This window comes from Haplochromis burtoni, unplaced genomic scaffold, assembly GCF_018398535.1.
Source record: "Haplochromis burtoni strain Fernald_Lab_line unplaced genomic scaffold, NCSU_Asbu1 Contig_898, whole genome shotgun sequence".
NCBI classification, from domain to species: Eukaryota; Metazoa; Chordata; class Actinopteri; order Cichliformes; family Cichlidae; genus Haplochromis; species Haplochromis burtoni.
The window spans coordinates 17,108-44,400 of NW_024583259.1; the positions used below are offsets into that span (position 1 = coordinate 17,108).

Consider the following 27,293-nt stretch of genomic DNA (forward strand, 5'->3'; position numbering starts at 1 on the left):
GTGATTATTCACTTTTTGTGATAAAATATCATTTGGTGTGAATGGAGATGCAAGCTCTTGTTCTATTAACATCCAGTCTATATTATTTTTCCCTGCCCAATGTTTGCCTAATCTAGCCATTTCAAAAGAGATACTATAATACTCTATATTTACCACCCTTCCAAAGAAAATCTTTTATCATATTATTGTAGCTTTGCAACATCCGTCGCGGGATACACATAGGCAGCATTCCTGTATAATAGTTGATGAGCGGTGCCACAACCATTTTAACTGTGTTCACTTTTCCCCACAATGTCAAATTTAGTTTACTCCATTTACCCAAGTTTTTATTGATCTCGTTTAATAATTTTCCCATACTGTTAGCCATAATATCCTCAATATTGGGGTTCAATTCAATTCCAAGATATTTCATTCCCTTGTCCACCTACTTAAAGTTAAAGCCCGATATTAAGTTATGACTGCAAGCCTGGGAAACTGGCATCGCCTCTGATTTATGCCAGTTAATTTTGTACCCCGAAAACATTGAGTATGTATTAATCACCTCTAAGAGTTTTGTGATAGAATTAGATGGGTCTTGGTTTAATTTCAGCACATCATCTGCGTACAGGAATAATTTGTGTTCTCTGCCTCCCCCAAATACACCTTTGATCTCTGCATTTTCTCTGATTTGAATGGCTAATGCCTCTAAAAATATTATAAATAGCAATGGGCTTAAATTGCATCCTTGACGTGTTGATCTGGAAATACTAAAAAAAAAGGAGAAACTACCCCATTTGTAAATACAGCTGCTTCTGGACCAGAGTACATGGTTCTGATCCATCTGCAAAAGTTGTCACCTATTCCAAACTTTTCCAGGGCTGTGAACAGAAAGTTCCACTCCACCCTATCAAAAGTTTTCTGTGCATCTAAAGATATAGCCAATACAGGATTTGTGTTATTTCTATTCAGCCACACGTGCCGTGAAACGTAAGTGATATTGATCAGTTGATGCCTTGATGTACCTCCTGACTACTTTGTCTTTGTAAAAGGAGCAATTTTTGCTCCTCTAACTGTAAACCAACTTTACTCTGATTGGCTACTCATCAAAAACGCAAGGGTTGAGCAGCTGTAAATGTTTAAAAGTTTCAAATTCATATTTAATAGTCTTCAGGGCTCCAAACGTGCCTTCATGTGGGTTCCAGGTACTCCATAAAGATTATATCATTTGTGTTTCTTCTCATATGTGTCTGCGTTTTTTCTCTCTACTCAGGAGGTTATAACCTGGCTAACACAGCTCGGTGTTGGACCTACCTGACAGCAGAAGTGCTGGGAAAGACTCTCTCCTCTGAAATACCTGACCATGAGGTACACGGACACACACACTCACACACATCCTCCCTTTCCCTGCCTGTTACAGCCACACATTTACATATTCCCACATGAGGACAAATGTGCCCCTTCATTGTACCATCACACGCACACACATGCATGGAAACGCAAACACACCCTCTTGTGTCCTCTGTCTGCTGAGTCACTCCATCTAATCAAAGATGGCTGCCCGATCTCAATAAAGGGGTTTGTGTACAGGTGAGCGGGACAGGTAGCAGTGTTGACAATTCCTCTCTGTCTGCTGCGATGAACACAGACTCCTCTCGCTCTCATCTTTTACGCGTCGTCTGGGTGAACGTTATTAGAGGAGTTATAGAAGTCGGACTGGAAGGACTTAAACCGCAGCTTTACCTGTCCAGTTAGTTCAAAAGGGTGGACGTCAGCGAGGATTCTTAAAATAGCGAGAACACATATGCTGTTGATTTAATTTAGCGAGGAAGGAACTGTGTATTTTATTTGTTGACTTGTTTGTGAAACACGGGACATGTGACCAGTTGCTTTTCGGTAAATCAAACAGAGCCATCCTCTCTCCAAATAGAAATCGGCGCGCCCATCTGTCTGTCCCGCTCCTATGCTCTCACACGCACAAAGAGCCTCTTTCTCCAGCAGCTGATTTTTTGGACCTTGTCTTGGTCAGATGTAATGAATAGCTGTGAGCGCCTCAGTGTGTGCGTGCGTGCGTGTGCACGCGTGTGTGCGTCCTGGTCGAGAAGAAGGTACCTCTTGTTTCTCCTCGTCGGGCGTCCAATGGCCCCAAATGGCCTTTGACCTCATTAAGGAGCACTCACTGAAAACAAAGCAACTATCAGTGCGGCCAGCTGCCACAGTTGATAAAGATGAGGTGACATACACACACACACACACACACACACACACACACACACACACACACACACAAACGGTTTTCCACCTGAAACAGTTAAAATTTTATTGTGTTTATGTCTTGGTTTTTTCTGATTTATGAAGCAACCTATTTTCAAGGTAAACTGCAACCTCTGCTAAACTTCACATATATGTGTGTATGCATGTATGTATGTGAATGCATATGTGTGTGTGTTTGAAGCTCACTCTGTGTGCGATAAGAGGGGCATTTATCCACGATGACCAAGCAGAGCTGTTCCAGTTCCAGTGACACGGGGAACAAAAACTACCTTTGTGCCCGTTTGTGTGAGTGCGTCTTACTCCTCCTGCTCCGCTGTAGACAAAACCCCATGAATACACACATTCATTACTGTCAGATAATGCACTGGCCTGTTTTATAACGCTTCTCATGTGCTTCATTGTATGATAAATGGACACCAGTGTGGAGGAAACTCAAACAGGCAAACTGGCAAAGTGGCTCAAAGTCGAAGGAAAATGCAAAAACTACAAATTCAAACACTCTGTTTGTTTTATCTGCAGAAATCTCACTAAAACCAGTCCGAACATATTTGTTGCTTTTAAATATTTATTTGGAAAGGTTTATTTTCAGTGCCCGAGAGGATTCGCGGTGCTCTGTTCTTGCAGCACACAAGCTTCAAATGAAATAATTAAAAATAGCAGTCTAAAGAACACAAACATCAGTCAGAGTTGGCCAGTCACGTCAACAATAAGTGCTGTAATACTCGCTGATTACTAGACAAAATATTACACTGCAGATAACGCACACAATGCCTCTGCTTGTGTCACACTCGTTATATTTCAGTATCTAATGCAAACACGCCAGGATTCCAGCCACCGGGTTGAAAGTTGTTAACCTTCGCTGCTGACTCGTATTGTCTGCCAGTGCTGAGTTGATCCCGATTGACCCCCCCTCTCCACCCCATTGTGCGATAGCGGCGGCTCCTATCTGCGTGTGAATCGAAGGAGCCGCGGTGTTGGGCGTGCTAAGTATAGCCGCACGGGTCAAAGGTTAGTTGGTGTCTCTCATTTGACAGGAACAGTTTGTCTTTATAACGAACTTTATTTTGAGGGTGGAAACAATTGTTCTTATGGTTACAGGAACTTTTTATTTGTCACATGTGATGTTCACATGGTTTTGCTTTGCCTGTTAGCCTAGATTTATTATCTTTAATTTAAGGCGGGGTGGGGTATCATCTTATCTAAACATGTGTTATGTCATGAAGAAGGGCAAAAACCACAGTAGGGTCTTTAATACTTCTCTGAATCCCCTTAAAGTAACTTCTGTCACTGGCACATACACCACATTTTTAAAACCATATGAACTTAAACGTCTCAGACCTGAAGGCCACTCTCCATTTTTAGTTAATAATAAAATACCTTTTTTCAAGTGGTCACATCCACTCCAATGGAAGTGGTTTAATGGAAACTCTCATCTCTCGTCATCTGATCTCTCAAGTGTTTCAATTAAATCTTTTTCAATTAAATTCAACAACAGTCACCACAAGACACTCCACAAATAGTGTTGGGGAACCTTAAAAACCTGGGTCAGCTATAAGAGTCCAAAAGGGTGTTCGACGATCCAACGATCACAAGTAATACATAGACATAAGTGTTGGTCTACACCTGTTAATATTTGAATTCGGGTATTTTCAGTCCCCTTGCCATAGCTGTATGAAATCAAGCACCTAGCCTTCACAGACTTATGTGAGAGAATGGGTCGTTCCCGAGAGCGTGGTACCGTTGCAACAAGTCAAATTTTCTGCCTCTTAGAAGTGGTTCCTTAACATCCTCTGGCATTAACATCTGCACTCAAACTCTGTGCTGGGAGCTTCATGGCATGGTTTTATTTGGCCGAGCAGCTGCTGTGGGGGTAGGTGGTCCAATATTGTGATCCATGTAGATTGCAGGTCAACAGCAGGTGAACCAGCATCCAGATCTGTACCCGGACCTATGATTAGATTTTAATGGACCTTTCTATTTCACTTTGCACAACTTTTCTTTTATTTATGGTTATTTCAATATATGCATTTGTTTTTTGTCTTTTTAGCACAGACCAGTAACTCATCCCGCATTGATCTGTCAATCAAATTATTTATTCAGAGTGCGGATGAAAACGGAGAAAGTCCAAAGAAGTAAATCAGGAAAACGGACAGAGAGGAGATTATGAAGCTGAAATAATTACAAAAATCAAACCTTATTTTACTTGTAATGAGTAAAAGAACATTTTATTAATATTTTATAATAATAAAATATAATACTGTTGAATTGTACTTAAGTACTTCAACTTCCAGTTGTTGACTGCATACAGACACTGATCCGACTGTTAGGCCATTTCAAAATGCATTGCATTGAATTATAATGAATGTATAACTTCATGACATTTTGGATCTTTGTTTGATCTTTAAATTTTAATGGAGTACCTTTGTGTTAGAAGGTATCAGTTTAAGTCATCAAAGGACTAAGAACTATGCACATTCATTTTAGAGTAATCAATGAATAGTTCTGAGTAAAATAGTCTTTGTCTGTGTGTGTGTGTGTGTGTGTGCTTAAAATGCTGCACATAAACCAATATTTATGGTTGTTTTTAACCCCTGGATATATTCACATATCATAGAGGAGTGTACTGCTCCAGTGCTGCTATTGATTTGAGACTATTTTTGGTGACGGTGACAACAACATGAAGTTGCACAGATTTGGATCAGATCGTTCTCTAAAAACTCAGTGTGTACCATTCAAGGACAGAAACAGAGAAGAGACCCCCCACCCTGCCACCACCACCTTTATTTCTGTTCTTAGTAACTTCCAAACTGCTGAGGCAGTGGGCAAACACGTATGCCATGTCCTTGCAATGTTGTTGATGTGAATCCAGCTCATAACCTTTGTCACACGCTGTACCTTCACGTCTCCGTTGCTCATCTCTTTTTCCTGTCTCTGCCATGCTCCCATTAAGCTCATAGTGTAACAACAACTGGGTTTGGCCCACCCAGTGTGGGAGGGTGCACTGCCTTATATCGGTATTTTGAAGCAAAACCTTGACTTTTAACTCGTTCAATATTTCTGTGTAGAAAAATGTCATCATTGTGCTGAAGGAAGTTGAAAACTGGCCAAAGAATTATTGTATGTTTTTAGAAGGCTAAACCAGATCTGCAGTCCAAAAGCAAGGCCTTTTCTCTCTCCCTCTCTCTCTTTTGACCCTACTGGTCAAATAAGCATATTTATATTATTTAAAGGATATTTTATTTGTCTGGGCAGCAAGCTGCTAAACTGAGACCAACTGGAAAGGTTTTTTTTTTTCAAATTCATTTTCCTCCTTCTAAGCAACATGCTCCTTAAGAGCTACAGAAGTCTGGAAACAAGTTATCCCGTCATCTCTGTGCAGATAATGGTAATACGTGGGTATTAAATTACTAGCAGAGAATACAAATTGATAAAAGTCAGCCAGTTTTTCTTTTCCTTTGGATTGCCCAACAACCCGCTTCGATCAGATTCTTCTCTGGTGAGAGGAACAGAAGTAGATACAAACGTGTGTCCGTCTCAAAGCCGCACAGGAAGGGAGGACGTCTCTGGTTCCAGATTGGCAGCGGGGAAGCGTCCCGCCTCTTTACTTCCTACTTCCCCTTTTTCCTGTCTGCAGCCACTTCCTGTCCTGCCCCTCGGTGCCGTCAGGGATGTGCTGGCTCCCAGATTCACAGGCTCAATCACAGGAAATATCACCAAGCAATAGCATTAGTGGGCATAGGGAAATGTATCTGTTTACAAAGACTGACTGAAGAAGCTCATTATTACAATATTATGATTGATTAAGTTCAAAATGCTGCAGCTGGAGATCCTGCGACACATTATTGGTGAGCAATGAACTGAAAGACTGTTTCCTTTCTGTCTGCCCTTTATGGAGCCACGGCTCTGTTGTAGTTGAGTGATTATCTCATGTTCATAAATGACTCCATCCCAGAAGATGGCATCACCACTGATCCTGTCTGTGTAGGTTCTCAGTCATCCAGGTCATAGTAGTCTAAGGAGCTTGCATCAAAAGCAACTTGACTTGATGTCTCACATGTTAATAGCGGGTCAAGTACCCGGGACTCTCCACCTTTTGGTTTTTCATCTGAAGAAGGCTCTTGGATAAGAGGTGAAACATCTTTAAAAAAAACTTGAAGTCCCTTCACCTTTATTTCAAGCTGCTTGGACTACAATTGATCCTGAATACTTTATGTTCCTCTCAAGCGAGATGTTTTATAGGCCAGAAGACATCAGTTTTGAATTTTGGAGGCTTTCAGTTCTTTTGGGTTCATTATAGGAGACAGTAAAACCACATCACTGTACATTACAGCATTATTGTAAAAGCTTATCCTACCATGAATTCATCAGTCTGGTAAAAGCTTTGTGAATTCTCTTTTTTTCTTATCATAGGGTTTGTTTTTATTCTAGGCCCCTAATGACATTTTAAAGTTTTGCAGTGAATCTTGGGTAATGGTCCATTCACACCAAACATGACGTGAACTTTAGCCGTGATTTCTAAGAATGCCACCCATAGTAAAAGCAGAAATATGGTTTTATTTTTAATCCTAGAATCTATCAAATCCATCCAATATTTTCATCAGCTTCTTATCAGCAAACCTTTTCTCTACACTAAGTGTACAGCAGGCCACCAAATGACAACAGCGGTGGTTGCAAAAAGACTTCTGGTCCTGTAGAAGTCTAAAGGAAAACTGCTTCTTTCACTTTTGCTTTGCTGATGAGCTTATCGGCTCCGCTGCTCACATTGTTTTCTAAATCATAGTCATATCTTTTTTTCTTTCAAATATTATCCTTAATATGTTAATTTACCAGTGAACATGCAGTTTTATAGTCAGATCAACTTTTCCTCATCCCATCCAGTTTTTGCAGCCAAGGTGGCAACAATAAAAATCCTAATCTTAAGGCTTTAGAAACCAATGGGTAAAGTCTACCTTTTGTACTGATGCAGCCACACAGAATATTTGCTCCAAACAGACAGTATGATCAATAAAAAGTACAGGAAATCTCTAGTAACTATGATTTCACTCACTTTTCTCCAAGCACTCTCCTTTTATTCCTGTCTCTATAAAAGTGAAGTTGAAGCACACACGTCCAGCTGTGCCAATGGCATTGATAAGCTCGCCTTTAATTTCCAATCATCTGTGGCATCTGGAGGATCTGAGCATTTTCACAACAAACTATGAAGGGAATTTGCATCAGTTCATCAGAGTTTTACGGAGTCACCGGTTCATCTGCTGAGGTTTTGCTATTTCCATGTTATTACCCCCAGTTTTGGGCCTCTTATTATGCTATTACACAAGTTTCAGGGTAATATTACTCAGCTATAACCACTGTTGCTACATTATGTTACTTAAATATTACATAATTATTACTTTTGTAATTGCATAGTAATAACTTCGAAATCACCAAATTATTACCCTGTCCCCCTACTATTACCTATTTATTACCAAGCTGTAGAAAGTTCTACCGTTTCCCCCTGCTGTTATTGAAGAAAACAATATTTGTTTTCTAAGAAGCAGCAGATGAAGATTTTATAAATGTGAATGCATTTTATATAACTCATAATATTCATAGAATACACAATTAACATTAGAACATTTAGGAAGCTCTGTCACTGATATACAGTAACAGTATAGGTATGATAAGCAACAATTGTGTTACCAGATATTAGTGTATAGACGTGTATTACAGTATAATATATGTCTCACACAGCAACACACGGTAATCCACTGGTATTTTTCTGCAGTTTCACTGTTTTACATTTGATGTGTGATACACTGAAACTATACCAGGGGTTCATAGTATGAAAGCCCTTCAAAGTATAAAATAATCCTTTATTCTTGCCACAATGGAGCAATTACACTGTTACAGCAGCAGTTCAAGAATAGAAGTGTTTTTTTCTTGCTTTCTTTTTTGAAGTCCAAATGGTATTTGCGGGGCAGGTTTCCTTAAAAGGAAAACTATCAGATGAACCAAGGAAAAAACATGGACTGATGAAAAGTGGGAAGGGTGAGAGAGAGTCCAGATGCAGAGCGAGGGAGAGGAGTACGTGCGCAATGTGACCGTGATTGGGGCATTGCACTGTTTTTTGGGGGGTTTTGTTGTTGTTTTTTTCCTTGTTGAAAACATTTATTAGATAGCAGCTTGATATGAGTAAGACTCCATTTGTTTTCGGAGATGTTTTCCTCCCTGCTGCGTTGCTCAGTGTCCTTCATAGCTGGAGATCCTGCTGATCGCTGTAAAAACAAACAACCCTCCCTCTCACTCTCTCACTCACTCTCTTTCACTCTCACACACACACATGCGCACACGTGCACACACACACACACACACTGGTGCGTACTGTCACACACTCCAGCTTTCTCACAGGACATGTACTCGTTGCACAAACACAAATATGAACTGATGTTTTCTCCTGCTTTCGTCAAACAGCGCTGTAAACAGCGTTTCTTTGGGTTTTGTTTTTAGGTTTTTTGCAGCCAGTTTGTTGTTTGCATGTTCAGATGTAGGAGCCGTCACCTTGATGTGAACTGGTCACACGTATGAGCCATAACAGAGTTTATTATAATGCTCTGATTGGGGGCAGGGGTTAGTGAAGGTCCTCTTATTTACTCAGAGCGGCACAGATTTACAGATTAGTAATTTATAGACAGTGTAAAGATAAACACACGCACATATGGAGGATATTTTGTTGATTGGTGCGTTTCCTTGTTGGCAGGAAAATATGGATGATGGCATGTTTAGTTTTGCCAGTTGCAAATTAATTTAATTGTAACATCGCTGAGGTAATGTACATATAAAAAAATAATTAATTTAAAAAAGAAGTTTATGATTATTAAAGCTGTTTAGCTGTTCAGGCCGATGGAGTCCCCAGGAGTCCTGAGCACCTTTTAAAGGAGGAGGGATGAAATCAATTTGACCAGCTTTTACTTTTAAAAGTTACTTTAGAAGATGTTGCAATGTTTTAAAATTTACTTAATCTTTGCGGAGTTATATGCTAATATTAATGAAGTTTATTACTGAGAATGGCTGAGGCTCAGAAGGTAAAGCTAGGTCATCTACTGCTTCCGTCTGCTTGGCAAAGTATGCTCGGGCACGATACTGGAACCCAAGTTTCTTTCCATGTCTTTATTGGCGAGTATGAATGTTAGATAGAAAGCACTTGGATTGATTTGTGTTCCCATTCATGTTCCTGCACTCAAAAGGTGAAAAAATCTACGATTGGAGGTTCGAAATGGTGGTGGAGTGAATTGTTTCGCCAGTGTTGAGTGATACACATTACAGCGTTGTTATATTTACATCTACCCATCCATCTGTCATAGGGAGAGTGAATTGGGGTTTCTGGTTTGGCAGCTTTGTCTTGGCAAAATATGAGTTGACTGGTCAACTTAGGGCTGAAGCTGCAACTGCTAACAGCACATGGCTGCTGTGGCCGGCAATCTTTTGCACTTTGTGTGACGTTCATTGTTGATGAATAAGCACCTGATTGGTATGCACCTTTAAAAAAAAAAAAAAAGCCAGTGTAGCTTTGGTCCTTTCCTGATATATCTCTGTAAGGTGGGAGTTGAAGCTGGCGAACGTTTTCAGTGTGCATGGAACAGGTATTAAACCTCAACTTTAGATGCCGATTTGGATCATTTTCTTCGATATTCCAAATATGTCGCAGTTTTGCTTCCCAGTGCTCCTTTATTTTGGGACATCCAGCATTGATAAGGACCCTAATAAAAAGCTAAAATATGGAGACGCCAGAAGAAAGACTTCCCTTTATGTGTTTGCCTGTTGTCACGTTTTCATTGTACATGTTGTCACTTTGATTTGCACCAAAGCAGCTGAAATGGACTCAAACTACTTTCTGATTCCTAACTGGTGCACTGATTATCATGTGGTACAGCCCTAGCACGGTCTCCCCCTGAAATTGACCGTGTGTGTGTGTGTGTGTGTGTGTGTGTGTGTGTGTGTGTGTGTGTGTGTGTGTGTGTGTGTGTGTGTGTGTGTGTCGCAAAAGGTAAGCTGGTCTAGGAGTATAATTCTCATTTCGGGTGTGAGAGCTGCCGGGTTCAAATCCCGGACAAGCCCCCAATTCATGTTGTGACCTGGCCCTTTGTGTGTCGTAAAACAAGTGTTTCCTTTTTTTGAGTAGTGTTACATAGTTACAGCTCCAAATATTATTAACAGACTAATCCATAGACACAAGCTGTTAAATTTAGTGCACTTTAAAAGAACAGAGCTTTGTTGCAGGAGCTGAAAATGAAACTAAATGAGGATTAAGCATTTTAACTTAATGAATAGTTCTAAAACCTTACATTATTTGTTTTGGGGGCGGGGGGGGGGGGGGTTATAAAGACATTCTGATGAGAACACACAGTGTTACCTTCACAGTACAAACAGGCTCAGTGAGTGATGGACAGAAGTTTCCATGTATAGGACCATGGTAAATAAGCAGAGACCTTTCCCTATTTATCTCCCTGGGCGTCTCTGCCGGAGACACTGGAGCCAGTCACCGGGTATTTTCTGTCTCCTGACCTTGGCCAGGTGACGTAGCTGTGCTGCGTCACTGGATCGCCTCTATCTGTTGTCATGTGGCGTTTTCTCTTACAAACACACACACAAAAACAGCACAGAATTGCTGGCTATCATTTTATTTGCCTCTACTATGAAGACAATGTTGAAGAAGTGTGTCAGGATGGGCTTCACTTTCCTCACTTCCCCTCTTTCTCTTCTCTCTATGGTCATCCAAGCCAAACAAGCAGTCAGTGGGAGTCTGTGTGCGTGTGTGTTTTGTTGGACAGCAGGAGACAGAGCACTGGGTTCATGGGAATACAGTGTGTGTGTGTGTGTGTGTGTGTGTGTGTGTGTGTGTGTGTGTGTGTGTGTGTGTCACGTTGGGCTCTGTTGAGGCCGGAGGTAAGACACAGAAACTCATCTGAAGTAATTGGAAACAGACACACACACACTAAAACAGGGCCTTACCTCTGTGTGCATGAACTGCCACAAGCAAATATACGTGGATAATCACACAAAACACACATATAGGGACACATTAATAAATCTAGCACATATACACAGGAGTGCATTCTCTCTATCTGACTCACACAGGACCATTAATCAAAGACAGAGTAGCCTTTGTCTTCATATAAACAAAAGTATACTCCTGCTGCACATTGGCTCAGTTCGTGTATGTGTGTTTTGTTTGTTGCCAGCAGACTTTGTGAAGTCTTGTCTACTAATGTACATCTAAGCCACTAAAGAGGCTCCATTCAAAACAAGATATCCTCGACTTCTAAGTGACTGCAACATCAACGCAGGAATCATTAGGGGATGCTAACTGAACGCCAACTCGAGGGGGCCAAGCTGACATTTTTTTTGGGGGGGGGGAGGGTAATTTAAGCCAAAGGAGCAAATGTGACAGTAGAAAGTTTGATAATGAAAGTTTAGGAAGTCCAAAACAAACAAAAGAAGAAGCCAGATATTCACTGACTGCAGTCTGCTTATAAAGTTTTCTACTTTTTCTCATTGTATGTAAATGTAAACTGAATCCTTCTAAAGCTGTAACCATGGGACTGCGAAATGAAGTTGAGTTTTAGGTTTAGTCGTTGTTTTAGTGTTGGCTTTGTTTATCCGTCCATCTAAAACTCATTCAAGGCTCTAGGGCAGTAGGAAAAACTCCCTTCCCACTGTCAAACTAACAACTTCAGAATCACCGCAAAAAGGGCGTAAACACAAAGCACGGACCCGCCGAAACATCAGAATCAGCGAGCTGTCGGCTTTCAGCCCCGACCGTGTCCATGCCTTTGGATGAGAAAGGCGACATCTCACTGATTCTGATCTGTCGGCGGGTCGCTTTGTGTTTACATCTTTGTGCAGAATCTGTGTACCTGCTCTCATTTACTGTTTTAGCTGTTTGGTGGTTGTTGAAATTTGGTGAGGTTTAACCTGAGATTCTGGCGTTTCGGGCAAAATAAATTAATATTAAAAATTAATCGATTCAGGATTTTAATGAATCGATATCACGTTATCCAAGCCAGAATAAATCGATTATCAAAACTCACCCCTAGTCAGAAGTGAGGTTTGGCAAGTTCAGAATGGACATTTCAAACTCTTAAAAAGTCAAAACTGAACTTTGAAGATTTCTAAGAGGACCAGCTTTGTTGCATTTCAGGAAACGTTCCTATTTCCACACTGATAAAACTAAGACAATTTCATTTTATTGTCCTATTAATCTAGTCTATTTTGTCTTTTTTCAGATATGTATCTGTAAAACTGCAGAAACTCATTAAATCAAATCATTAAATGGTCTCACAGGCAGATTGGTGAGCCACAGCTGAACCTAGCATCCCTGCACCGAAGACTATTACAGTTGTTGGTTGGTTTGATTTTACTTGAGTACTCGGACGCTTTTGCAGAGCGCCTGAGCCTTTGCCCATCCAAGCTGTCAGGATAGACGCGTTACACCTTGGACAGGCTGAGCAGCAAACCTTTGTGCGTCAGTTGAACGCCGAAGTGCCAAAAGCTGCAGTACTTGAGTCCTTGAACAGGATCACTCAACCCTGTTTTTCTTTTCTTTTACGTGATTATCTGACAAATTGAGGCTCTATGATACTACAAGGTTTTTGACTGTTGATCAAACAAATCTAAGCCCCAATTCACTGTTTCCTGATATCTTATTAACTTAATAATCTTTTCTTACCATTTTAACCCCCATCTTTACTTAATCTTCGTCTTTTTGCTACATGTCCCACTCCTCTGCATTAGACCTCAGCTTGGCTCGCTCAACGTGTTTCTGCTGAGTCCTCAGAGTCCAAGGCTTTCACAACAGTCACTGCAAACGGACTGACGCACTTGTGGTCAGACCTGGCCTCAGAGTTTGCTTAGCTCTCATGGCACTGAGTCATGGCCCCAAACTGACGTGCTCTGGTTTTAACTTCTGGTTGAACCCACTCTCTGGGTTTCCACCTGTTTCTTTTTTTCAATTGGCTGACACCGGGTTCTGCCCGAAATGCCAGGAGCCTTTGGTATTTGCTGAAATACTCTGAGTTGTTGTTTTTTTTTGTTTTTTTATCCAAGTTGGCAAAGCCCAGGCTGTCTTAGCAGAGGCTTGACTGATTTGTGGTTCCTCTTCTGTGATATGCATTACATTTTCCTTCTGTACAGGCTTCAGAATCTCGTATATTTTTTTGTTTGTGTTGATCCAGCTCCCAGACAACACAGGAGGGAAAAAAGAATCCGAGAATATAAACAACATGTGTCTATCTGAAAAATGTGTTTCTTTGCTTGAGGGATCAGTCTGTTAATCAGTGCACTGCTTTGGTCCAGATGGAAATATCTCAACAAATACTGGACGGATTACCATGAAATTTTGCACAGTGTCTAAAGAATTGAATCCTACTGGCTTTTGGTGCTCAATGGGCAATTGGATGGAGTGTCATGAAATAAGTGCCGTATAGACCTTTTAACTAACATCATTAAAAATATCCCCAGACTCATTGGCCCTTCTTCATGGGGAAGTACTAATCTTTGAGCTTCCTCTTTCATATGCAGTGATGGATGGAACCACGTTCTGCTTCCTTGCTCTTTGACCACAGTGAACACTTTCCTGATGACTTCATGGCCGAAATTCCAAATTTCAGATCAAACTGAATAGAGTATTAAATACCATATTGTTCGGACCATAAGGCACCGTATTATAAGGCGCATTAAGCAAAACAAAACAGTCAGATAAGTCAAACTTTACTCAACTCATTCTCCTTGCTTCCTCCACTTCCGTACCATTGATTCATTAATGTTGAATTCTCTCGCCGCTGCTCTGTTCCCATGTTGTTGCAGTATATTAATGACTAACTGCTGTTTAGTTTTCTCTCTTCATTTATGTTGGGAATGATAGCAGAGCTGTCCGTTTTAATTGTTTCAGAAATCTCTCACTAAGAACATGACATATCATGTTTAGGTGGAAACTAGCGAGCTAACTTCCTGCTAACTTCAAACGCCGTTGAATTTTATACATTCTGTTTTCATGGATGCCTGGATGTTAAACTTAATTTTTACACCCGATAAAGCAGCAACGCTGATCATTTTATTAAAGATGAAAGAATTTAGACAGTTTTTAACTCTCAGTGATGCTGCAGTGTTCGTTTGACTTTGGGACCTGAAGCCAACGGAGTTTTGGACCCAGATTATTCCACGCGGCTCCTGATTATGGTAGCTGTAAGGCTCCGACAATCCACCAAGCGGTGCAGCTTGGTAGCTTACCAAAGTGGTGCTAAAACATTTTCCACAGATTTTTGAGCGCCGTGTACCAAATCAGTTCGAGGTCAGTAAGCACAACTAGAATTCATACATAAGGCACACCGGATTATAAGACGCACTGTTAAGGATTTTAAGTGTGCCTTATAATGCGGAAAATACAGTGCATGTTTTACTTATTATGGTCATTCTAAGAGTCACGTAGGAGGATTCTCCAAGATATTGGCTAATGACTTGTCAATCACAAGTTTTTTTTGTTTTTTGTTGGGTTTTTTGGCCAGTAAGCTTCACAGTCAGGTCCACCCCTCACTTGCCTCATCCAGTTTCAAGACCTCTAGGTGGTGACACAGACCTTCACTCAAGACTTGATAATGGGTCTTTGCTAACTTGTAACAGCTGCAGTCAGACAGAAACCCAGAGCAATAATAATTTTGCAAAACTTAAATACTATTTAGGCTTTGCGCTTTTCTATTAAGAAACTAGAAGCCTTTCAAATGAACTTTCCTGCATTTTGATCTCCTGGTACAGGATTTGTAAATTCCTGAAAATGTAGCATGTGAGCGTTAGAAGTGAATTTACCCCTGCCCCCAACACTAAACTGCTGAGTTAATCTCTAAGCTGTTGGAGGAAATTTGTGGAAGCAAGTTATGCAAGCTCCTCATAAGTGTCCAGCCGTGGCCTGAGTTTCAAACCCAGAACTGTGTGGCTGGCTTTACAGGAACAAAGCCAGAAAGAATGGAAAGAGATATCTTGATATGGTTGAGAAAAACAGAAATGATGGTCAAAAACTGGAAGGAAGTGTGTCCTTTTTTAACCACTGTTTTGAATTGATTTCACTGTTATGTTTAAAAAAAAGATCCCTGAAAGCCTGTGTAAATATTCGTCACCAGTCAGTTCAGTTCTTCAAAGTCCAAACAGACCCCGAAACTTTCCAGGAAAGCAGCTGCATTCTCCAAAAAAAGAGGAAAAAAACAAAGACAAAGAAGACAGAGTGTATTTTGGCACTCTGCTGCAGTGACTCTGGGCAAATGTGATGAACACATGACTGTGAATAAGAAAAATGAAGTATTATTTCAAAATCGGCAAATGCAAAACCTTACGATGTGATCTGTGTGTGTATGTGTGTGTGTTTAGTTTTTTACAGAATACGGACCAGACTACTCGCTGGAGATCAGTCCGAGCTGTAGACCAGACCGCAACGACACCAAACACCTGGACCAGGTCATCAGCACCATCAAAGGTGTGCATGTCATGTGTATGTGTTTGGGTTGGATGCACAGGTGTGCCTGTTTGTGAGGGTGTGGAGCGTAAACAGGTGTGTGTTTGTGTTGCACTGAACCCTGGCTCATCTGAGGCCCTTTGGTCTCTCCACGGCTCTTTTAAAGTGCAGTTTCATGTGTCTGCTCTTGTTTCTATACGTCTCTGTGTGGGATGAAAGTATGTCGTCTTCTCTCTTTGTGTCCTCTCTGTGGCTTTTTAACGTCCTTTTGTATGTGTGTGTGAATATGCACAATATGTCTATGACCCCTGCTCGAGTCTGGCTCTTGATACATGTGGTATTTTTTTTCCTTTTTCTGCATCTTCCTCTCTATATGTGCCTTTATGTTTGTATGTTCGTGTTCCCGTGTGTGCGTGCAGCCTTGTGGTTAAGCCTGAAGTCGGGTCTTTGGTCTCAGTGCTGACAGCCCACAGCTCTCAGGAGAAATCGTCCAGCAGGGTGAAATTTAGGCGAAAAGTTGAGCGAAGGGAGAATTATTGTAAGGAGGTGAGGTCAGGAAACGACACGTCGGCAACCATGTCAGACGTTTCGCTGCACACAGCCACACATCCGAAAAGGAAAACAAAATCTGAGTTTGATCATTCGGCGTCTCCGGGGTATAAAAGTGTGAACCGTAGAGTGACAGGAAATCCTCCTTTCCTTCCTTTTCCTCAGTGAAATCTTATATTTTAAACAGCGGTTATCCATTCTGGTAAGTTATGGTGAGGTGAGTTACCGACCAAATAAAAGGCACTCACAATATTGTGGGAATAGTAAAATCCTACCAAGATCAGGTCACGTCACAGTGATCCATGTCGGAAAGTATAAAACAGACTAATAATTATCATAGTTTCAGTGTGATGGAAATGGATTTATAGTAGGACACACCACAAAAAGTAAAAGCTTTGAAAATCATTGTCTGCACTCTTCTTCAGTATTACCAGCGTTTGCTCACAGTTATCTTTACAATAGAAAAGAGAAAGAAGATATTTATTTCATTAGCAAAAAACATCTGTCCACATACGGCATTCGTTCATTCAGTCAGCATCAGGTGGCAATGTTTAAATTCTTAAACTGCAATTCCTGTAGGCATTGATCCTCATTGACTCCAGTGTTAAGATGCCCTGCGTTAGAGGAGAAATAAGCATGCTTACAGCCTGTTGTGGTCTCTATAGTTGTTTAACTCTTATAAACTTATTTAATTCTTCATAAAAACAGTACAGGTTGGTGGATTTTTATACCAGTTCGTTTTCGGACTGACATAAGGGAATGTACAATAAGGTGGAAAAACTCAAGGTACAAATATGTTTGTCCTTGGAAAAAAAATGACCAAACCAAAGAGACCAAGGCTCAGTCATAAAGGGCTGATGAGGTTTTATCGTCGCCCCGCAGGGCGGGCAGGTGGCATGGACACCCAAGTTTGCAAATGTGAGAACTTGAGGATGAAGTAATATGGGATTTTTAAATTCATGCAATAGGTGCAGCTATTAAAAATCTCTGACAATTTAATTTCAGAGACCTCGGCCTGAAGGTCAACTTCAGAGGTCAAGTTTTCTGAAAGTCTTGTGAAGAAAGAAGGAAGTCACCTAGGAATACCACACCTGCATCTACCAGAAGGCAGGAGTATTACTGGCAGCCGCCAGTATTTTTTACCATGATCCTCTACCCATCTGTGGCTCTGAGAAACTCTTTTTATACCCTATCATGTTACCGACCTCTTGCCAATTAATCTAATTAGTCTCATCCTAATCTCATTTTAAGTGGAGGTTCTGTGATGTAAATCAGTGAAAGTGAAAAATAGCAGGCAGCTAGCAACCAAGTCGTTTCCCATTTGTCATTCACTGCAGCTAAGCCCCCAAAAATTGTAACTCTTTCAGAATTCAGTGGAGTGAGTTACATAAAATCCACCCACCTGTGCAGTTTTATAATGGGTAAATTGGCTGTAGAGACCGCAACAGTTTTTTTTATTGGTTTTTTTTCCACCATGTTTGTTTATTTCAGCTCTAAGGCTGAACTTTTTAACATAGAAGTCTACAGGGAAGACGGTGAAGAAGCTTCTCGGATGAGAGGTGAAACGTCTTAAACCAACTTAAAGAAGTCCAGATGCTTTTCTTTGCAAGCTCCTTTGACTAAGATGACCTGGATGACTGAGAACCTTCACAGACATACAGGGAATATGTCTTCTTCTTTTAAGTCTAGAGGAACAGCTCTTTTTTATATTAATGCATTGGCTTCGTTTTCAGTCCTACTTGGTTTCTACCTGTTAATGCTCTCGGCAATCATCTGCCCAGTTAAGTCCAAACTCAAATCCACTCGCTGGAAAGGAAGTTTGTTTATGGAAATCTGCGGATCAGTGTGAATGGAAATCCAGAACAGAGAGAAAATTGTGCGTTCTCAAATTTTTACCCTCAGTCGACTGGACATGGTATCAATTAGTATCTAAACCTTCATACATTTAAACAAGTCATCTGACTGTAGCAAATGACAAAAAGCCTTCTGGACGTGGAATAGGTTTATCCAAACAGCATTAAATCCTCAGCTTTGAAAAACTTCAGGTCACATCAAATCAGGGGAGGCGAGGGGGGATCGGGAGTCTGTTTGCCGAAATCCAGTTGGTCTGTTGGCTCGCATTAAATCATCACAACTGGAGGGGCTGAAAGTATCGCTCTTTTCCAGTCATACGGCTTTTATTAGAGCCAACAGAGGGAACTGGTGAGTGGACGGATGGAGGGAATAAAAGGGAGAATAAATGAATGCAGACGAGCCAAAGATGAGAGAAGCAAGTGAAGTTTATGTTTGGCTCCTGCATCCCATGTGCCTCCTCTGTATTTGATCAGATCCCTCATTCACCGTTAGCTCCCGCTGAGGACAGAAAATGAAACGGTTAACTCTGTCAAGTTTATACTTTCGGCTGAATTCTGACGTTTCTACTTCTTAAATTTATTTTAAAAACTTCTGCATACATTTTGCAGTTGAGCTAATTATGTTTCATTTTTTATAAATCCAGAGAATTTCCTATCCCTTTTTCCCTCCTTTCTCTGATCTCTCTCCTGGTTTCAAATCGTCAAATCTGTTTTATGTCGCTTTTTTTGTTTTCTTTTTTTCTCCTCCTCTGTCTGTCGCTTCTGCTCTCTGTCACATTTATTGTTACCACACAGCACCATAATCCCAGTGGGCAGTCTGCGTGTTATAATTTTAAACACTGGATGTTGTCTGTTTCCCAAAAAGAAAGCCCAACGTGTTTGCTAACTTAACTTATGCACACACACGAGCGCTGAATAAAGGATAGCCTACAACACACACACACCTCAAAGCAAACATGTCTGCATGACATCATCGGGCTGGATAAGTGTTTCTTGGGTTTGGAACAAACTGCTGCTTATAAACATCGGTTTCTCTGAGAAACTGGGCAGAGTGGGAGTGTACATATGTTTGTGTGCCCACATCTGCTCTTTCAGCTCGCACGAATGGATACAAATTTTAAAGTGGTAATCTCCAAAAGCCACCGTCGCTCCGTTTTTCACTCGCCATGTGTCAGCTTCTGATCCCATATGTTAAACCATGACTGTACGTATGCATCGTGGCCAGTTTGAGCCCACAGAACACTGTCATGTTGGCAGGTATTTACAGAGATGCGAGGCGTACATATGGCTCATTTCATGAAAAATAAGACAGTGTGTCTCATCTGCAAAATCTCTCCTTCACATTATGAATGCTTTTACAAGTAAGGATGCTGTTTTCAGCATGATATCCCAGCTGGTGGTTGTTAGCACTGTTGCCTCACAGCAGGAAGGTCCCGAGTCTGACTTCACCATCTGTGTGGCGTTTGCATGTTCTCCCTGTGTTTGTGCTTGTTCTCACCGGGTACTCCGGGTTCCTCCTACAGTTAGGTTAACTGGTCACTGTAAATTCCCCATAAGTATGAATGGTTGTCTGTCTTTCTGTGTTAGCTCGGCCCAGGATGTACCCCACCTCTCGGCCTATGTTAGCTGGAGTAGCCCCCCTGCTACTCTGATAAGGACAAGCAAAGAGAATGGATGGATAGAGGGGTGAATCCCAGCAGTCATAGGCCCAGATGTGGGTACACCCTAAAATAGCTCGCCAGTCTGTTCTAACACTAATATAGAGAGACAGAACCATTCACACCTACGCCCAGCTTAAAATCACCAATTAGTTTAACAATAATGTCTTTGGACTCTGGGAGGAAGCTGGATTAGCTGGCACAGGAAGAACCATCTTTTTTTAAAATTATTATTATTATTTTGGGGGGTTTCTGACATGATGTCATGCGTACAGTCTCAGTAGTTGTCCACCTTGAAACTTCAGCATGATGTGAAACAGGTATTCCCCAACATGTTGACACACTTTCCTGGAGGTTTCCAGCTCTCATTGGGTGAAACCGATTACCAGCAGGTTGCCACGGTTGCCTGTAGTTTCTCATGTCTCACATGTTTCACATGTCTGGAAAACCTTTGTACTATTGTCACCCTTCACTTACTGGTGTTGTCACATCAGAGGATTTGTAGCAACACAACCTAATTCATACCAGCACATATTCCCCAAATCAGCATGAGGGGTCAAGCTAGGTCAGGTTTTTAGCAAAAACTAAAATACTATTTGAGCTTTTTGTCCAGAAGCAGTTCTAAATAATGATTTTTACACTTTTAGCTCCACTGAGTCCTGTTCAGTGAGAACTATCCCACAAATGTCTCCTAATTTTCGGCCAAGTCTTGGGGTCGAGGGGGCAGCAGACTAAGCAGAGATGGCCTGACCTGCCTCTCCCTCATCCACCTCCTCCGGCTCTTGTAGCCAATAAATAGAGTCCAGGTTTAAGGCGCTACGACGTTGGTGTCATTTTTCAGACCCAGACAGTCATGAAAGTAAAGTATCTCCATGCCACTTAATGAAAACTTGCAAAAACTAAAAATGTGAGATGTCAGCGTTTCTTACCGTCTTTGCAACCCAGTCCGTTTGCGTGCGTACATGTGCTGCAGTAGAAGCAACAATTGAAAACATTCAGATGTTACTCAGCTTTTCCTGTGGCTTCCCTCCCGTCACGCACTCGGAGGCTTTATTAATTAAAATGTGATTTTTATGAGGTGAGTGTCCAAGGCTGTGGCAGCTGTCAGGCTGTTTGTGCATTCACGGTTCTGGGTTTACAAGGCCAGTAGTGTGATTTCCCCAGAGAGTGCTTGTTTGTGTGTAAACTGCCAGCCTCCCCGTGTAACAGTGCCTTATCTGCACACTTCTGCAGGGAAATATTGCAGCACCTTTACATTTTGATTACGATTACGCCTTCAGTCGTTAATTCTCCACTCTGTTGACGCAAAATAAGATGCATGCGTTGAGGGAAAGAGAGATTGTACGAACACGCCTGTAAAATACACACAAACATGCACAGTATAGATGCTTCCACGGACGCTGTGATATGTAGTAAACATCAGAGCCCACGGTGGACTCTGGTAACTTTACCAGATTTAAATATCTACATCTGGAAAAGAGGGACAGGCACTTTTATCAAGTCTAAACCAGCCAAACAGCGGAGCCAGAATAAAGGAAGAGGGCACATTAATTACAGTCCGAATCTAATCAATATTTCTAACCACAGATGTCCTGTTGTTGAAAGTCCGCTTGTGCCTGCTGTTCCTCTTTTTGATGGACTTTTCCTGTTTTTAGCACACATCGTGATTTTTGAGTTTCCCCTCGTCACAGCAGGAGGAGAGGAAAAAAACTGCATTGTGAGCAACAATTTCCCATAAAATAAGTCAGCAGCTTCTCAATCGGGGTCTTTTTTTTTTGTTTTTTAAAGTCGAGATAGTAGCAACATGACTCACATGTAGCCACACCTCCTTTTGTACCTGTAATTTCCTTTAAATGCCACCTGGCTTTAGTTAGATAAAGGGAAAGTTCCTTAAAATAAAAACATGCAACAGAGACACTTTCCTGTGTGAGGGCAACAAACACCTAAAATTAGACCAACTGTGCTGACTTCATCAGATTTAGGTGCGTGTGATCTGCTCCGTACTCTGTCCGCCCTGTAGTCTCGCCATGATTGCCAATAATCAATACCATTGCCGCCAAGGCAGAGACGGGAGGAAGAGGAGGTGGTTAAGGTGCTCCAGTGAGGTTAGTGCTGTCCAGCCTCCATAATGCAAACTGTGTGGCCCCAGGACAGACACACACACACACACACACACACACACACACACACACACACACACACACACACACACACAGCAAGCAGAGCCTCGTTCACACACAACAATGAATTATTTAGCCACAGTAGTTATTAACAGGATTGGACAGGCATCAGCTGAACACCTCACACATTATTAAAGTATAATACAGTTCTACACCAGCAAATAGATCAGACTTTCTTATTTAATCGGAATATACAGTTCCAACCCTATCCAGAGCAATGTAGCATAACGCTTTTCATTAGCGGGGGTGCAGATTTTGTCAGTTTCTTTCACAGAGGAATTAAAGGGGCGAAGGAAAAAAACACGTCAATGACCAAAGTGAGCTGACTGATGGCCAACGTGCTTTTTGAATGTCTTTGAATTTAACTGAAAAGCAATCCATATCTAAGCTTACATGCTTCTATGTAACATTCAGTCGGATGAACACATCGAGGGTGGCTTGGGGTTCACATCCCACAAAGGGGCGCGTACTCAACTCTGCTGCTCAACCCATAAATGCATTTTCCTTACAAATGTGGTACCATTTAAAGTGACAAAGGGTTGCTACAACCAGGATATAATCCACCAAATGCAAATTTCCTTGCTTTTTGTGCTAAGTTGCGTATGTGTTGCTTTTCCTTGTGGAGTCTGGCCAGCATCAGCACCGCTGGCACCAACAGTCCTCCTCCTTTGCATCCACACGCCTGTGAAGGATGTGGTTGCACATCACTGTGGCTGAGTAGTGATGGGTTGGATTACTCTCACGGCCAGTCGTTGTCTACAGATTTGTGCCCCCATCATTCATGTCTGTGTGTCGTAAAGTAGCGAGGCGAAGAATAAAACGGAGAGGACGCAGCCCCACTAAGTGGCGGGTGGCGTCGCAACGTCTTAGAGCCCACAGGTGAAAATGGGTGTTTAAATGTTTAGTCAACTGGTCATTAAATGTGTTTTATGTAATATAAGCATATACAAAATGAGGAAATGGATAATTGGCCCCTTTTATTGCTGAGAAAGGGGAAATAAAAACATCAGGCTTAAACACTGGCAATGCCACGGTAACCAAGTCGCTCTGTTATTGTGGGGTTATGTTAGAAACTGCTGGATGACCACATTGTGGCTCTGGGAATGTTTTTTTTAGGCCAGATGACCCCGTGTTTGTGTTTTCTTTCTCGAATCGGTGACCTCATCGGAGTAAATCAGGAGGCTGATTTTCATCGCAGCCTCCGTTGGTGTAAGCACGTCCAAAAGCCTCATAAGCGGGATACTTTTTAATCTGTTGACATTGTAGCGTTTATTTAAACCACCAGTGGAGTCTCAGCATCCAGACGGGGATGGGGAAAAAATAAAACCCCAAAAACAAATTTAAAAAAAGTCCACACCAAATGTTGTAAACGGCTCATTTTTTCCAAACTGTTGTTGTCACTGCAGGGAGAGAACATGACAGGCCCACAGTGACAGCTCCACAATGGCCAACAAACAGGACATCCTCCCTCAGTGCGTCAGGGCAATTACTCATCTGCAATCCATGCGTACATGCGTGTGTGTATGCATGTGTGTGTGTGCGCGTGCAGCGTGTTTGTTTTGCCTCCGACGGGCCGTTTAACATGACAAAGGACAAACAAGGCGGCACTATTTGCAAAGTAAACCGTCGACTAGACTTCATAATGCAGCCATTGTGTCAAAACACTTGCTTTGTCTGCGTGTGAAACCAATCTGTGCCCTCATGCAAATGAGCTCCAAGTGTTGCTTACCGTTGTCATTTCCATATCGATTCCCCTTTTTGCTTTTGTTTCCATGGGAGTGACAGGATTTACCTCAGCCAGATGTTATTTAGCATTTTTATTGGCACGAGTGTGTGCTTGTGTGTCTGTCCTCCAGACTGCCTCCATCTTTGGTGTCTAATATGTGTGTTTAGCCTTACTTAATTTGATAAAGTTGACCCCCACCCCTTTTTTTTGTGTTTGTCTTTGTAGTTGTCTCATTTTTCTCTCGCTCTCTTTCTTTTTTCTTCTTACAGGGAATTTAAAGAATGTGGTTTAGGACTCAGGAGCCTCAACCTCCTCCACCCTCCCCCCCCCCCCACACACACACACACACAGGAGAACACACACCATGTTTCCAAACCAGGTCGACACTCTGCGACTTTAATGAAGACAATATGGAGCGGACCCCTTCGGCCCCGAGGCACGGAGCAAACGAGGGAGGGGGAAAGAGAAGGAGTTTTGGAAAACATTAGCTGAGTGTTTCCAGGGGAAAACAGTTTTAATAAGGGTTGGGGATGGGGAGGGATGGATGTGGTTGGTGTGCCAGTGTTCGCTGTTTTTAATTCTTTGTTTTTTGGAAACGGTTCACGTGTTTGCGTGAATGAGAGAGTTTATGGTATGTTCAGTGCGGTTATGTAAAGCTGGGTTACAGCTGAGCGTTCTGGTATCCAGAGGAGGGGGGGAGTGCATCGGTCAGACGTATTAAACCAAATGGAAAAAGCAGATTTTTCAGGAGTACGGTTTCACGGTCACCCCGCTCCTGCTGCGATTTCTACCCCTCGACGACCGATAAGCGTTAAAGCAGACGAGCGGCCGTGTTTCCCCAAAAGCACCGTTAAAACCTCGTTCTCGGTCCGAGAGGCCTGAAAAGTATTTGAGATGTCTGGAGAGAGAAAAAAAAGCTGGAAAATAGCCGGTTGCACATTGTAGCCACATTGTTTGGAGCCCTGGGCAAAGTCAAACATCTGGACGGCGTTTGGAATTTTACATGGAAAATATGCAGAGAAAGTTAAAAAGGGTTAGTCTTTGGACAGGCAACAACAAAGATTACATGACCCTTAAGGAGAATTTAGATAGACACAGCAAACCCTGAACTGGTTTGGTCTACTCAGAAACTGGGTTCCACAGTAGGACTGAAGAAGAAACTGTATTGAATGATCCTTTGTAGTTATGCTGGTACCAACTGAAATGCATCCCAGACTAACAAAGGTTTGGAGTGAGATTCCGGTCAAGTTTGTTGTTGTCTTTCTGTTGATCAAATGTTCATTTAATTCAAGCATCGCCCGTTTTAAACTGTTTTTATTGTTGCTGTCTTTTTCATATTAAACATTTTAAAGAATTGGCGTCTTTTGTGAAAATGGTTTCATACTGGCAGCCACATCTAATAAGTTCAACCCTTTGTGGCATGATAACTCCGCTTAAAAAATGTGTTAGAAACAAGTTGACAGATGGTAAATGGTCTGTATTTGTATAGTGACAGAACTAAATAGAAGCGGAAATGACCACTAGGAATCATTGTGATCATCGGAGACCAGTTGGCAACCTGATAAAAAAGGACCCAAAAGCCTAAATCAAGCCTCCTGTTGATTTAACACTTTTAAAATCAAAATTGTGTTTAAACTGTGTGCCTTTTGTCCAACTAACAAAACACCTGAAATACCTTCATCTACCTGTCTTACCTGGATTAAGTGATATAAGAGCTTCCTCCTGCGACATGATGGAAAATTGGTTTTCTCCAACTGGTTGGCAAGTGGTTGCTAGCTGGTTGCTGTACCAAAAACCTCTTTTATTTGGTCGCTATCATATTGCTGCGGTCACGCCGAGATTGCAGTGAAGAAGAAAACTGTTTCTGCACAGAGCAATTGAATAAAGAGACCTAAAACAACTAGACTTGAACTAGACTAATATTTATTTCTGCTGTAAAGTTTTTAACATGGACATCTGTGGAGATTACCTCCCTTTTGGAGCCAGCCTTTAGTGGCCATTAGGGGAACTGCAGAATTTGGATTTGGCTTCATTTTTAAGCTTCAGAGATTAACACCTAACTGTGATCCAAATACTCGACCCACTCGCTGACGTTTAGGAGTCCACATATCTTTTGTAGTGTAAAATGTGTCCTGATGCATTACAAGCTGACTGTTGATGACAAGTCTGTGCTTGGTGAGGTTTTTTTTATCCTCTCCCACACCCTCTTAAAAGTCACAATAGATTTATTCTGCAATGATTAGAAGAGTACATAAATATTCATCAAAACTGTATTCTCTGCTGGTCTTTGCTAAACAAACATGAAAACCACCGTGTACAATAACTGTGCCTAGAGTTACACAATAACTGTTCCTGTATTTAAAAAAAAACAAAAAACAAACAAACATGATGAATGATCTTACCTGCTCCTCCCTTTAAATCAGCCATAGTTTTAACAGACACACATACTTCACAAAGTAAATGTATAGACTTCTTTAAGATGCCAAAACACTTCCAAAAATACAAGCCTGAGTGTTTCCATGTGTAACGTGCTATTAGTGATGTGGCAGAGTTATACTGCACAGTTTAACCACTGCACGTCAAACTACACGATGACCAAAATCCTTAAATCCACCTACTGAAACCGAGGCACAAGCTTGATGAAAAGCTTGGAAGATTAGACCAGAGTGAGTTTATTTACATCAGTTAAATGGAGCCTTCCTACGATCCTCATCTGGGGTGCTAAACTAGTGTTGAGTAACCAAAGGTAAACAGGAAGTAACTTCTGGGATAACGTTGGCAAATTTCACCAGTTTATTCTGGAGCTCATTAAACTTACATTTGACAAGCTGGTTCTTAACCACAGAAATTATATTTTTACATGTAAATACTTGCTCACAGCACACCGACTTGCTTGCTAACTGCATGTTGTGTTTTCCTGCTGCAGGATGTGACTGAAAGTTCCAAAAAAGCCTCACAAATGGAGCTTTATTTTAAAAAAAAGTTTGTCAAACTAGTGTAACAATGGCAACATCAACACATAGGCCTTCAAATCCCTCATTAGCCACTTTCTAACATAATGTGTTTAATGCTCTTATTTAAAGCAGTGTTTTTGATTGTTCCTTCATTTACTTTTAAAGAATCAGCAATAACTGTTTTGAAAAGTCAAGAATTGAAACAAATTTGTTTTGTTTTTTCCACCACTGTTCTCCTGTGTTTTGCCATGCTCACCGCAGACGTTTGTAGAAATAAAAGCCGGGAGCGCATGTTGTTGTCATGTGTCGCTGCGCCGTTTTAAGCAGTGATTTATGCAGTGCGGGCTGGTTAATAGAGGCTTTAATGGAGAGCGTTTGAAAGAGGAACCACAAATGTCGGGGCAGTTTCCTTTAGAAGTGATGTTCCCTAAATTAATGGCCTGGAAATTCACACCAAATGTAGGAGTCACCAGGCAGAGCTGGCATGTGCTGAGCAGAAGTGAGCACCGAGTGTGTGTGAGAGGATTCCCTGTGATCTTTATGAACACTGCTGCGGTCACCGTGGCGGTTTGAGCCCCACGTAGCCGAAGCAAATGAAACTCATTACACCGTTTACAAGTTCAGAAAAGCAGAGACGATTGAAGTT

General features: G+C 41.5%; 1 protein-coding gene across 1 annotated transcript in view; it reads left to right on the forward strand.

Annotated features, from left to right (window-relative positions):
• The window catches only part of hdac8 (histone deacetylase 8), a 39,701-nt gene extending 14,654 nt beyond the window's left edge, over positions 1-25,047 (forward strand). Inside the window, exons 9-11 of the mRNA XM_042216016.1 lie at positions 1,250-1,344; positions 15,643-15,748; positions 23,963-25,047. Coding sequence (XP_042071950.1) covers positions 1,250-1,344; positions 15,643-15,748; positions 23,963-23,985 — 224 coding nt within the window. The 3' untranslated portion in view covers positions 23,986-25,047. The remainder of the gene's footprint in view (positions 1-1,249; positions 1,345-15,642; positions 15,749-23,962) is intronic.
• Positions 25,048-27,293: the final 2,246 nt, after the last annotated feature.